Source organism: Hyla sarda, chromosome 6 (genome assembly GCF_029499605.1).
Source record: "Hyla sarda isolate aHylSar1 chromosome 6, aHylSar1.hap1, whole genome shotgun sequence".
Taxonomy (NCBI): Eukaryota; Metazoa; Chordata; class Amphibia; order Anura; family Hylidae; genus Hyla; species Hyla sarda.
In genome coordinates, this window is record NC_079194.1 from 217845309 (window position 1) to 217859823 (window position 14515).

Genomic DNA, 14515 nt, shown 5'->3' on the forward strand with positions numbered 1-14515 from the left:
GTAACTGTGCCCATGAATGTACTTGGCAACATTTACATCAGCTATTGCTGACACTCTTGTCTAAATTATAATAATCACTGTGACTGGCATCATTACATGGGCAGTAAAATGGCCGGTTCTACTAAATGGGAATATATAGCTGGTTCTACCATACTGGCATTTTTTTTCCACTATTCGAATTTAGACATTGATATGGTTACAGATGTCATCCTTAAGACACTACCATACATACCCATTGTTTCAAACCCTCATCTGGCTAGCATATGGGTACATTCAGACGGACAGAATCTGCTGCATTTTTTTGCTGCATATTGTGTGAGGCTGATTTTGCTACCCATTGAAATTAATAGGCAGCAAAATTAGCTGCACAAAATCAGCAGCAGATCATGTACCTGTGAATATACCTTATAGCAGGGTATGGCATTTCTACATAGAAGCACCTTAAAATACTGAACATGCAGTTATGATCATGGTAAAGCACAACTTACTGTTGAATGCTTTGGGAGATATCAAAATAAAAATCTTTCATAATACTCTGAACTACATATTGTCATAAATTAGGGCTTGACAAATTCTCTTTAAATCTATGAGGCAACAGTTTTTTTTATTTTAAGGACCAGCACAATTTTTCATTTTTTTATTTTTTGGCATTGAGCTCTAGTTTTTATTGGCATCTCTTTTTGATCAACTTTTTATTCAATTTCTTTCATTTGTTATTTTATTTTTTTACACTGTTTAGGGATCAGTAATTCAATAGCTTGGATAAGTATGTTTGTACTTATATTTTACTTTCTTTATTTGCAAAATAGGGTACTTTTATTTTTTACACTTTTTTGGAGTTAGAGTGACAGCGGTGACAAGAGATGCAACAGGAGGGAGGGCGACATTAGGTGCAGCAGGAAGGAGAAAACAAAAGGTGCAGATGGAAGGAGGGTGCCACGAGTTGCAGCAGGAGGGAGGGTGCCAGGAGGTGCAGCAGGAGGGAGAACGTCAAGAGTTGCAGATGGAAGGAGGGTGACAGGAGGTGCAGCAGGAAAAAGGGTGACGGTAGGTGCAGCAGAAAGAAGAGTGACCGTAAGTGCAACAGGAAGGAGGGTAACAGAAGGTGTAGGAGGATGGGTGACAGGAAGTGGAGGAGGGGCCCAGGGTTAGCTGGGCAGAGTTGTTACATGTGGCAGGCTGCAGGGCAGGTGCAGGCCACCAAGCTGAGTGTACAGCCACACAGAAAACAGACCCCTCAACACCCACCTTATTGGAGGTGGCAGTGCAGGGCACTCTCCCCTGGTCCCCCCATGTTCTTCACCACCTACTATGTCATGGAGACCTGAGTGAGGAAAGTCCTTATAGCTATCACTGTGGCCCCTCTCCGGCCCCACCACAGCCTCACATTGGGGACAAGTGGCTGGCAAGTTGGACGTTGCAGCCATAGAGGTGGCAGACGTACATTAGCCTCTGAATGGGAGAACCTACCGCCGGCCTCCAGGGGCAGCACAAAACAGAGTCTTGGCACAGGCAGCTCAGTGCTGGATAAAAGGGAAAACCTCAGCAGCTGGGTGTACCGCTTTACGCCAAGGCTGCTGCTAAGGCTGACAAAGACCAGGAGGAAATTCTTAGTTATTATGGCAACCTGGTGCCTGGGATTTGTCGAGCCCTGTCATAAATAACATTTAATACTATCACCAAGCATACAGAACCGACCACTAGAAAGAAAATGTGATATATTTTTTGTATAAACAAACACAACTCTGTTTACCCAGGTTTTCTTACCATCATCCAAAGTGATGTCTTGCAAGCCGATTGACTGGAAGGTCATATCACTATCCTCAGGCTCAGGTTTAACAGACAGAGAAGTGTCATCATGGTGGAATGGAGAAGAGTCCTGAATTGCATGGTGCCCAAGAGTGACATTGTGGGAAAGGCTACCCAGTCCAGGGCTGTGGGTCTGAGAAGGCAGTTGTCCAGAATGAACCAGGGAAGTGGGAGATGGTGATGAAGCCTTTACACTTGATGTTGGTGATTCATATGGGATAGGCTGCATTTGAGGAGAAGATGGACTGGATAGTGGCGAGTGTGTTAATGAATTTGTATTATTAGCATTGGTAAGGGAAGAGGTAGGGCCTGGTTTTGTCAGGTGAAAAGAGACAGATGGAAGCTGAATGGGTAAATGCCCAATAGAAGAACTTGAAGTTGAAGATGAAGGAATGGTACTTTGACCAGTGTTTGGACAAGAGTAACCAATCTGCTGGAGATGTGATGATTGCACTGCATGGACCAATGGATCAAGGATGGCAGGAGATGAGGTGGAAGAATTTAATCTTGATGTATGGTACTGCATCATCGCCAAAGACTGATGACCATGGTTGACCAAGTGAGGAATACCTGCTTCTTGCTGAAATGACAGTGCATCATACCCCTGAGTGGGGACTGAATTCAACGGAAGACTGGACTGTCCATTGTACATTACATTAGACTGCATAGATGGATAGGAAGACCTGGTGGCAGAAGCTGATACATGATACGACTGCTGTAACGTTGGAGGGAGGCATTCTGCTCTCTCATTCAGGTTCCTACCTTGTGTAAGGCGGGGAACTCCATGATTCACCAGGGTTGAGAATGTAGGCTGAGCAGGGCATCCTAGACTTCGATCCAAAGCAGACATGAGATTATCCTGGTTAGGTCTCTGATCTGCAGAAGACCTATCGGAGTGCAGGGATTGTTGATTAGAAACGCTTGCTACATTGGGCAGAGATACAGAAGATGTTGATGGTAAATCCTCTTCTTCAGTATGTTCTCTCTTGAGTATAACTGTGATAAAACAAGAAATATTTCAGGACATTATTAAGCTCCCCCTCTCCTTTTAGGTTGACAGTAAACGTAAAGTCTAGTACAGAGCTTAATTTCACTCTAAATTCTAAAATGACAATATTTCTTGGGCAAGATTATTATTTTTTTTTTTTTTTACAGATGAAGTGAAAAATAGCAATAATATCAAGGAATGCTAAAGAAAACTGTTGTTGTTAATAGCAACTTTTCAGTTGGTATATGAATAAGACCCTTTATAAGTTACTTATAGGTGATGAAACTGTCCTGGTCATTCGATAATCACAAAGCTGTAAACCCCAAGTGCTGTGTTGCGTGATCTGAGTGCATAGTGACATGGCACAATTTTTTCTCTATTGCGTATGTACTATAAACAACAGAAATTTTTTCCACACGCCTTGATGTAAAATCTGATGCATGTGGAGGTATAGAAGAGATTTTTTACTTTATACAAAATTGAGCAATATTATAGGATTGTGCATAAGGCTTTACTCAACAAATTATGCACTTGTGTGATCATCATGTGAGCAGGACAGATTCTTTCTTTTCTCTTTTCAATACAAGCAAATAACAGACTTTTATCCACTACAAACAAACATTGAAGCCAGCAAACAAAGTGCAAAAAAAAGAGGAATTAATACAGAAAGTATGAAAAATTGATAAACTTTTCATTACCTTTATTTACTGACACAGTAATTGGATAAATGAGTTCTTTCCTAGTTGCACGATTGTTTGCACAAGTGTATGTAGTTTCCTTAACCCCTTAAGGACACTGCCCAGTTTGACCTTAAAGGGGTACTCCCATCCCTATCCCAAAGGATAGGGATAAGATGTCTGATCTCGGGGGTCCCGCTGCTGGGGACCCCCTCAGTATTGCATGTGGCACCCACCTGTTTTTTGTGCGGAAGCGCTGGAGTGTCTGAGTCGCGACTACGGGAATGGAAGTCCGTGACGTCAGGACCCCGCCCCGTGTGACGCCACGCCCGTCTCCCATGGACTTTCATTGAGGGGACGGGCGTGACGTCACATGGGGGCGGAGTCCTGACGTCACGGACTTCCGTTCCCGTAGTCGCGACTCAGACCCTCCAGCACTTCCGCACAAAAAACAGGTGGGTGCCGAATGCAATATTGCGGGGGTCCCCAGCGGCGGGACCCCTGGGATAAGATATCTAGGGTGGGAGTACCCCTTTAAGGAAGCAGCCATTGTTTGCAAATCTGACCAGCATTAATAACTCTGGGATGCTTTAACTTATGAATTTGATTCAGATATTGTTTTTTCCTGACATATTCTACTTTATATTCGTGGTAAATTTTCGGCGATGCTTGCTAAATTTAGCATTTTTTTCCCTTTTTTTTTTACTTTGAAACTCTCTGCTTGTAAGGAACATGGCCATACCAAATAAATGATATATTGATTCACAAATACAATGGCCCTCATTTACTATTGCAAACCCGACATGTCTTGTCGGGTTGTGCGCCAGATTCTGGTACCCCAAAAGGGGGCTTGGTCAACCAGAAAGGGGGCGTGGTCACACATTTTCAAAAAATAAAAATAAAAAACTACATGTTTACTAAGGTCTCCACAGAAAGTGTGGTGGATTTGAGCTGAGAAAAACCCTAAAGATCAGAGCATGTGTAAAAAGAAAAAAAAAGGAAAATGTAGGGAAACCTTAGTACATACCGTGCAAAATAAATTGTAGGGAATTAAAACCCACACAGAAACCTACACTCCACTGTTAGTATATCAGGGCCAATATGTCTACTTTATGTTGACATGATAAAGTTGATATGTTTTTACTTTTTTGAAGACATTAAAGGGCTTCAAAGTTTTGCAGTAATTTAAAAAAAAATGTAAATCATAATTTTTCAGCAACAAGTTCAGTATGAAGTGGATTTGAGAGACCTTTCTGTGAGAAATACCCTATAAATGACCCCATTATATAAAATATACCCTTAATAGGAATAGCAGCAAGTGAAGGAGAAAATAAAAAATCTTAATTTTTTACACTAACACGTTCTTGTAGACCCATGTTTTGAATTTTTTACAAGGGGTAAAAGGAGAAAAAGCCCACCAAAATTTGTAACCCAATTTCTCTCGAGTAAGGAAATACCTCACATGTGGATGTAAAGTGCTATGTGGGTGCAGTAGAGGGCTCAGAAGGGAAGGAGTGACAATGGGAATTTGGAGAGCAAATTTTGCAGAAATGGCTTTTGGGGGTATGTTGCATTTAGGAAGCCCCTATAGCGCCATAACCGCAAAAGAAAAACCCACATAGCATACTATTTTGAAAACTACACTCCTCAAGGAATGTAACAAGTGAGCCTTAACACCCCACAGGTGTTTGACGACTTTTCGTTAAATTGGGAAACCTAAAAAAAAAAAAATCCACTAAAATGCAGTTTTTTCCTCAAATTTACAATTTTTACAAGGGGTAATAGGAGAAAATGCCCCCAAAAATTTGAAACCCCATGTGTGGACGCAAAGCACTCAGAAGAGAAGGAGTCACATTTGGCTTTTGAAAAGCAAAGTTTGCTGAAATGGTTTTTGGGGGGCATGTCGCATTTAGGAAGCCTCTATGGTGCCAAAACTGGAAAAAAAAATGCTAATGTTACGCCAAAGTTTGCATTTTTACAGGGGATAATAGGAGAAAAAGCCCCCCCAAATTTGTAACACTATTTCTTCTGAGTGTGGAAATATCCCACATACGGATGTAAACTGCTCTGCGGGCGCACTACAGGGCTCAGAAGAGAAGGAGCGCCATTGGGCTTTTGGAGAGTAAATTTGGTTGGACTAGAAGTCAGGGGCCATGTGCGTTTACAAAAGCCCTCAAGGTGCCAGAACGGTGGACCCCCCACGTGAACCCATTTTAGAAACTACACCCCTCACGGAATGTAATAAGGGGTGCAGTGAGCATTTACACCGCACTGGCGTTTGACAGATCTTTGGAACAGTGGGCTGTGCAAATGAAAGATAACATTTCTAATTTTCACGGACCACTGTTTCAAAAATCTGTCAGACACCTGTGGGGTGAAAATGCTCACTGCACCCCTTGTTACATTCCGTGAGGGGTGTAGTTTCCAAAATGGGGTCACATGTGGGTGGAATCCACTGTTCTGGCAGCAAGGGAGCTTTGTAAACGAACATGGCCTTCAATTCCGCCAAATTCTCCCAATGGCACTCCTTCTCTTCTGAGCCCTGTAGAGCGCCCGCACAGCACTTTACATACACATTTTGGGTATTCCCTTACTCAGAAGAAATGGGGTTACAAATTTTGGGGGTCTTTTACTATTACCCCTTGTGAAAATGAAAACTTTGGGGTAACACCAGCATTTTAGTCAAAATCAAATTTTTCATTTTCACTTTAACGAAAAATTTGTTGAACAACTGTGGAGTGAGGGGTGTAGTTTCCAAAATGGGGTCAGATGTGGGTGTTTTTTTTTTTTGCGTTTATGTCAGAACCACTGTAAAATCAACCACCCCTGTGCAAATCACAAATTTAGGCTTCAAATGTACACGGTGCACTCTCACTCCTGAGCCATGTTGTGCGCCCGCAGAGCAATTTACGTCCACATTTTGGAGGTCTTGTTTTCCTTTTTCCTTTTATGAAAATGAAAAGTATGGGGATATACCAGCATGTTAGTGTAAAAAATGAAATTTGTTTACACTAACATGCTGGTGAAGACCTTAATTTTTCATTTTCATAAGGGGGAAAAGAAGGAAAAGCCCCACAAAATTTGTAACACAATTTCTCCCGAGTACTGAAATACCCCATGTGTGGCTCTAAACTGTTGCCGTGAAATACGATAGGGCTCCAAGGTGAGAGAGCGCCATGCGCATTTGAGGCCTAAATTAGGGATTTGCAATGGGGCGGACACGGATGCAAGCATTACACTTGCCTCCGCCGCCAAAAATACACTACACCAGTGTTTCCCAAACAAGGTGCCTCCAGCTGTTGCAAAACTCCCAGCATGCCTTTACAGTCCATGGCCGTCCAGCAATGCCGGGAGTTGTTGTTTTGCAACAGCTGGAAACGCTGCCGTACGGAACGTTTTTCATTATTATTGTGGGGGGGAATTGTGTAAGGGGCTATATGTAGTGTTTTACTTTTTGTTTTGTGGTAGTGTAGTGTAGTTAGTGTTTTTAGGGTACATTCACACGGGCAGGGGTTTACAGCGAATTTCCGGCTGGGTGTTTGAGTTGCGGAGAAAAATTTGCTGCAGCTCAAACTTGCATTGGGAAACTAGCTGTAAACCCCCACCCATGTGAATGTACCCTTTACGGGTGCAAACCTCCAGCTGTTGCAAAACTACAACTCTAAATATGAACGGACAGACTGTGCATGCTGGGAGTTGTAGTTTTGCTACAGCTGGAGGCACACTGGTGGGAAAACACTGATTAGGTAACAGACTAACTCAGTGTTTACCCACCAGTGTACCTCCGGCTGTTGCAAACTCACAGCCTCCGGCTGTTGCAAACTATACCAAACTGATTCAAACTATACCAAACTGGAATAATATATGTTTCATTTTAAGATAAAAACTACAGCTCTAGAAATCCTCCTCGCCTTCTAAAAATCATAACTCTTAAATTTCCATACACAGACCCATATGAGGGCTTGTTTTTTGCATCCCCAATTTTACTTTGTAATGACATCACTCATTTTACCATAAACTGTACGACACATCCCCAAAAATATTATTTATGTGGGAAATTGAAAAGAAAACGGCAATTTAGCACATTTTGGAAGGTTTTGTTTTCACGCTCTACACTTTATGGTAAAAATGACATGTTTTCTTTATTCTGTGGGTTAATATGATTAAAATGATACCCATGTTATATGCATAGGGCATAGAACTGTTCAGTGTTATCGGTGATCTTCTGCTCTGGTCTGCTCGATGTCAGACCAGAGCAGAAGATGCTGGGAGACGGCCAGTAGCATGTGAGGAGACCTCCAGCCGCCATGCTAGATGATCAGATCATCCATTTAAAGTACCATACTGCCGCAGATGCAGTGATCTGTATTGATCACGGCATCTGAGGGGTTAATGGCGGACATCCACATGATCGCAAATGTCTGCCATTACCTTCGGGTCGCTGGCTGCTGATAGAAGCTGGGACCTGCTGCGCATGACGAGAGCACCAGTCCAGTGCTCGCGGTCATGGCAGAGCATAAACGTATGTCATGGTGCATTAAGTACCACTGGGGTTAAACAGTACCACTTTTTGATGAAACATTTTCTGGGATGTGGTCCGAGAAAAAAAAATAATAATAATAATCTGAAATTTTGGGCCTTTCATTTCTTTTGGACAGTGCAGGATCAGAAAATGTAATAATTTAATAGACCAGACAATTATGCACATGGGGATACCAACTAAATTTCCTTTTTTTAGGCTGGGTTCACACCATGTATTTGCAATACAGTTTCCGTATCAGGTTTTTGATTAAAAAAAACAAACAAAAAAAAAAACATTCCTCAAAACCTGACTAAACTATATCAGGTTTGTTGAAAACCATATATGGTTTTAAAAAATTATGTCCGGTTGCATCCGTTTTTTAAGAAAAAAAATTGTACACGTTTTAACTTTTCATTCCATTCCATTCCATTATGACTAAAGTTTCATTTGTTTGATTGAAATTCCAAGAAAAAAAAAAACTGTGCTAAGTCAAAAACTGGATGGAACTGTACGCCCTTACGGTTCCCAATGGCTCCCATGTAAAAAAAAAAAAAAAAAAATACTTTTCAATATGGTTTTTCACCCGGACCAAAAACCATGGTAGGCTACGGTTTTGGGTATGGGGGGAAAAAAAAAAAAAAACTAACAAAACTGTGCAGGATGCAAAACGGACACAACCTGATGCATCTTTTGGCATACAGTTCGGTATGGTTTTCAAATTAAAAACGTACACGGGAACTGTATTGCAAAAACGGTGTGTGAACTCAGCCTTACATTGATCTATATAATCAGTGTCCTATTGTAAAGTCTGCCAAGGGGCTTTAAAGGGGTTATCCAGGAAAAAACTTTTTTTTATATATCAACTGGCTCCAGAAAGTTAAACAGATTTGTAAATGACTTCTATTAAAAAATCTTAATCCTTTCAGTACTTATGAGCTTCTGAAGTTTAGGTTCTTCTTTTCTTTCTAAGTAATCTCTGATGACACGTGTCTCGGGAACCGCCCAGTTTAGAAGAGGTTTGCAATGGGAATTTGCTTCTAAACTGGGCGCTTCCCGAGACACGTGTCATCAGAGATTACTTAGACAGAAAAGAACAACCGTAACTTCAGAAGCTCATAAGTACTGAAAGGATTAAGATTTTTTAATAGAAGTAATTTACAAATCTGTTTAACTTTCTGCAGCCAGTTGATGTATAAAAAAAAGTTTTTCCTGGAATACCCCTTTAACAATTCCCGCAATTACATCACAATTTGGGGGCACCACCTAAGGGGCCCACTAGACACCATGGATGTGGGGATATTGAAAGAACCCACCATGATGGAGAAAAAAAAGCAATAATTTAAAAGCAATGTAGCACCTGGAGGGAGGTTTACAGACTGTGCAAGTTTAGCAAGCCTGTATAGATCGAGGATGGGAGACACTCCCTGACCAAAGAAAGCATACTCAACTAGGGTTCTCAAGGGGGATCTGGGGCCTAAGAAAGGGCTTCTGGACCATTGTCCATGAGGACTACAAAAAAGTGGAGAAAAACTGCCAAAAAAATCTCCTCTGAGTAGGGGGAACAGCATGAAGACTGAGGAAACAGATCAAAAAAAGTGGACTGAAACTTGGGAACAGTCAATAATTAGAGCCAGAGAGGTGCACAGACCAAAGGGACAAAAGGACATGAAGCCTGCAACTAGTAGCAAAGGCCCTGAAAAGGCAAAGCACCCTGATTAAGGTGGACCCTTGAAATTAAATTACGGAGGACTTAAAGGGGTACTCCACCCCTAGACATCCTTTGGATAGGTGATAAGATGCCTGATCGTGGGGGTCCCACCACTGGGGACCACCACAATATAGCACGCAGCACCCACCTGTTACTGCTTTGGATAGGGGAAAAGATGTCTAGGAGTGGAGTACCCCTTTAAGTTCACAGGACATTGAGCCTAGTCTTGGTCCCAAGAGTCAAGTGTTTGGAAGCAAGAACACTGTCTCAGAGAGAGAGGGTGATCTGAATCCAGATGGTTCCTGAAGGTAAGGGTCTGCCGAGGGGAGTAGTCTTGGGGGCCAGTAAGACTCTGTCATGCAAGTAGACCATTAAGCTACCAAATGCTAGACAGTAGTTAAGAAAACCTGCTTCTAAATTTCACTCTGGCAGTGACCCCCTGAAAAAGGATGAGAGGGGAGAAAAAAAAATCCTCTACAAGAATGAGGGATCCAGAGGCTGTAAACAGTATTCTCTGAAATTGCCAAACAATAAAACTATCATGACCGTCCTTTTGGGGAGCAGAAAGGAAGTCAGATTCAAGAACTGGATCCAACCTTTAGGAAACGTCCAGAATCCTGTATATAGGAGGGACTAGCAAACCTCTGACGGAGGAAAGCAATAAGAGAGAGAGAGAGAGAGAGCTGGTCCTTAACAAGGCATGCCTTAAAGAGGGCTGAACCCCTTCAGAAGACCACCTGCAGTGTAAGCAAAAAAATTCAGGTGACCCAGAATTGACAGGGAGACTCAGAAAGGGTATATATCTATAATAATAGATACTATTATATCTATCTATCAACAAACAAAATCAGTAATTTTCTAAATCAATGACAGGGTATGAAAACTTTTGATCAAAGCTATCAAAGTATAGATTTTTTTTTTCTTTTACAGCCCCAGCAAGATATATATTTTTTTAAATGCCAGAACACCCCTTTACAGTTATTACATCTAACAAGTGTTAATCTAGTTTAGTAAGGTCCACATAGGCAAAAATATATAGGATAATACTGTCTCCTGTAGCAGATCTATATTTTGATAAATATTATCAATAGAATAATTGACAAACAGTACTTGACGAGGATAATAATTAGATAAGAAGGTCACTCAGACAAATAACGAGCGGAGGGAGAGCAGAGAGCACAGCTTATGTCATCTCCAAGCAGACTGCAGCAAGGATCAGTGTGCCGTCAGATCTATGACAAAAGCAGAACCAGTCTCTACTTTCCTCTACTTGTTCTGAGTATACCCAAGCTGAGCGTGTATGTATGTGGAGATTGAGAGACAGATGATTTTATTTTAAACACCAATTAATAAGCAGTGATAACTTCTTTTCTTTCCATTTTTTTCTTTATTTCTCTCTTAATTCATCATATTGGAATATTCTATTAATTTGTGGTAGATTCTACAAGTTTAAGTCTAGAAGTCACAGCTCTGTAAACTAACCTGGGGTATAGGTGAAACGCTGGGAGAGGCTACGTTTTCTTTTCCCATTGCATAGACAAAACTGAACTTGAATGCCTGTCACAATTGACTTGTTGTGGTAAGGAGGAATTTCAACAACGATTTCACTCTGAAAAGAAGCAATTATTTTCTTTTCAATACATCTTCATATACTTACATACGTTAATAGAATAAAATACAGTATATGAACATTTTCATGAAAACTTTTGGTTAAAGCAGTAATTTGTTTTTCTTTTTTGCTCACATAACGCACACTCATCACCAGTATTCCTGCAGTGTCATTAGTTTCATTCAAGCTCAGCTACATCCATAAATGTAATTACTGCAGCTGGGTCATATGATTACTATTCAGACCAGAGGAAATTTTTAAGTGGAAGTGATCAGTCCTTTGTAGGCTAATTTCCTATGAACTACAGGATTACTTCATAATCTTTTAAAACCCTCCGAGTAGCTGAGACTAGGGATGTCCCGATACCGATATCGGTACAGATACTTGACATTTGTACGACTCCCGCTGGCAGATATCACGGAGGTGCCGAACTATGCTGCAGCTGAGCGCGTGTCATAGCTGGGACTTGTAGCTAATGCTGAACATCCCCAATCACGGTGATGTCCAGCATTAACATTTTAGATGCCGCAATCAAAGTTGATCGCGGTGTCTAAAAGTCCTGAAGTTAACTGCCGGTTAGCTCAGGGATGCTGATCGGCATCACCACAGTGAAATTGTGGTGTCCCAATCAGCTGTGAGGACAACCGGAGGTCCTTTACCATGCTCCGTGCCGTCCTATCGTCGCTCCTTTACTGCTCCTAGCCATAGCAGGCTGTAGTGATAGAGCACCGATAACACTGATCACTGCTATGGCATAGCATTGATCAGTGTATGCATTGATCAGTGTATGCATGTAATAGAGCCCTATGGGGACTAGAAAAAAAAGTGTAAAAATAAAAAAATGCGAATTAACCCCTTCCCTAATAACATTTTTAATCCCCCCCTTTTTAAATAAAATAATAATTATTTTTTAAAATCTAAATCATTACTCCGAACGCTGTGTGCGGGCTTCCGTGTTTGCGGCCGCCGGGTGTGACGTCTCGCCCGCCCCCTCCACGAAAGTCTATGGGAAGGGGGCGCAACCGCTGTCATGCCCCCTTCCCATAGACTTTGGTAGAGGGGGCGGGCGAGACGTCACAAGGGGCCGGGCGAGACGTCACGCCCAGCGGCCGCGAACACGAAAGCCCGCACACAACGTTCGGAGTAGTGAACTTCCGGACGCTGTGAGCGGAGCTCCGAAAGTCAGGGCAGCGCACAACCCCTTTAAAAAAAAAAAAAAAAAGACCCCTAGGGGTCCCCATACCAATCATGACAAATTCCTTTCCGGCTGCAGCATCATCTTTGTCCCAGCTGAAGCACAGGCTGGGACAAAGTCTAGTAAGTAAGGGCGGGACTAGCACTCACTGTGCTCACTCCTGTCTTGCCTATCAGACTCCGGTCTGGAAACAGAGAGGAAGAGGTTACAGAGCAGCCTGCAGTGATTGGATTAAGAGACCCAGCAGTGCAGACTCAAGGAGGAAGTGACCCAGCACTGCAGACTCAAGGAGGAAGCGAATGCATGGTGAGTGAGGGCGGGCTCAATACTTGCTTGGGACACATGCCTTCCTGAGCAGTGGATTTCAGAAAGAGCAAGAAGCAGTTCAGAGGGATTTGTGAGCCAAATACTGATGCTAGACACACAAAAAACACACGTAAGGAATCTGCATGACCTAGTAACAATTTTTCACAATTTTTTTGTGATATGACAGGCACATTCTAATAATAGTCTCTGCTGCCAGTGCTTCTTCAAACATAAAGCTATTGTGAATTAGATTTATGTTAAAGTGAAAACTCACTTGTCTCTTTTCACCCACAATTTTTGCTTCTACTTCCCACTGTGGCCGTCCATCTAAATACAAGAAAATAAAATAAATAAATAAAAAACAAACTCAAATGGACTCAAATACATGAGAATAACAATCAACATATATATGGATGAAACCTCCTCCCATGATAGTGAATTTTTAACAGTGAACTTTTGTCATATTTATAAAAAGGAAAGTTTGAAACTAATGATAACCAAAAATGTTGAACTAAATTTAGGGGCAGAAAAAAAAAGAGCCATGTCGTCTCTGATGCCATGAGTTCTGCAGGGTTAATAGCTCATTTTCTCTGCTGTAGTCTATACTTTTCCATTTCTTAAGCAATAAATGCTCATTACTTTTTCATAAGGCATGTGTTTGATCTATGCCCATCAACAAATGAAAAAACTACATGAGTCCATTAGGCAATACTAAGATGTCACATTCGAGAAGTTTTCAAAAATATCCTAAATGTGATTTTATCGTACTCCAAATTGTTTCTTTTAAATGCCCTGAACAAAACAAAGAATGATGATATGCCCAAGTACTTCAGTGTTTCCCCTACTTCTTTAATCACACATTTATTTAGTCTGAACATTCAGATCAACAAATGAAGAAAACAGAAATGATTTTTGATGTGCAAGTTAGGGGGAATGGCACCCTCTGTAGTCGTGCACCCCTCCCTGTTCACAGGGAGTGGATCCTGCATGTCACACAGTCAAAGGCTATATGCCCAGCAGAGGTGAGTGGAATGAGCATGTAAGGGTCCGATCTGAAGTGAGGCCACCTCCACGTGGTGGATAGGGGAAATGTATTGATCAAAAAGTGCGCTAAGAGCCTCCATTTTTTGACCAAGAGTGCTGCTGCAACCTTCCTTCTTTGTATAATCTCTAAAATAATAACAAAGATCTGAAATGGCTTTTGTGGCATGAGTATGAGCATTTTCACATAAATCCAGTAGTAATAGCAAGACCCCTTCCTCCCTACCCTAGTGGTCATAACATCCCCTCTACTTCACTGTTGCCACAGTTGACCTGCCTTCAACTTAATATCCCAATGTGAATCAATGGACAAGTCAATGTTGTAGACATCAAGGACTGGTAAATGCCATACACAAGTGATCAAAAATTGGCAAATTTTGTTACTATGCAGTGCACTTTACGAACTTCACTTCACTTTAAAATGACATGTTATCTTTATCATGTAGGTCGATATGATTACAATACCCAATTTGTACAGGTTTTGCTTTATTTTACCAACTTTTTTCTAACATAGGGCTGTTAAAGGGCAATTTTTTTGCTCTGTGGTCTGTGGTTTTTTTATCAGTATCACATTTGTTTAGATAGGATTTTTGATTCCAGCAATTCTCAAAGACTTTGGTATTTCTTTACATTTACAACATTCACTGTTCGGTTTCATTA

General features: G+C 41.5%; 1 protein-coding gene across 4 annotated transcripts in view; it reads right to left on the reverse strand.

The window, feature by feature from the left end:
• Nucleotides 1–14515, reverse strand: part of NFATC3 (nuclear factor of activated T cells 3) — a 149652-nt gene that overhangs the window by 31517 nt on the left and 103620 nt on the right. For all 4 annotated transcript variants that reach the window (XM_056526432.1, XM_056526434.1, XM_056526433.1 and 1 more), the window contains 3 exons: nt 13089–13141; nt 11187–11313; nt 1768–2805 (listed from right to left, as the gene is read on the reverse strand). In XM_056526432.1, the coding sequence (XP_056382407.1) occupies nt 1768–2805; nt 11187–11313; nt 13089–13141 (1218 nt within the window). The remainder of the gene's footprint in view (nt 1–1767; nt 2806–11186; nt 11314–13088; nt 13142–14515) is intronic.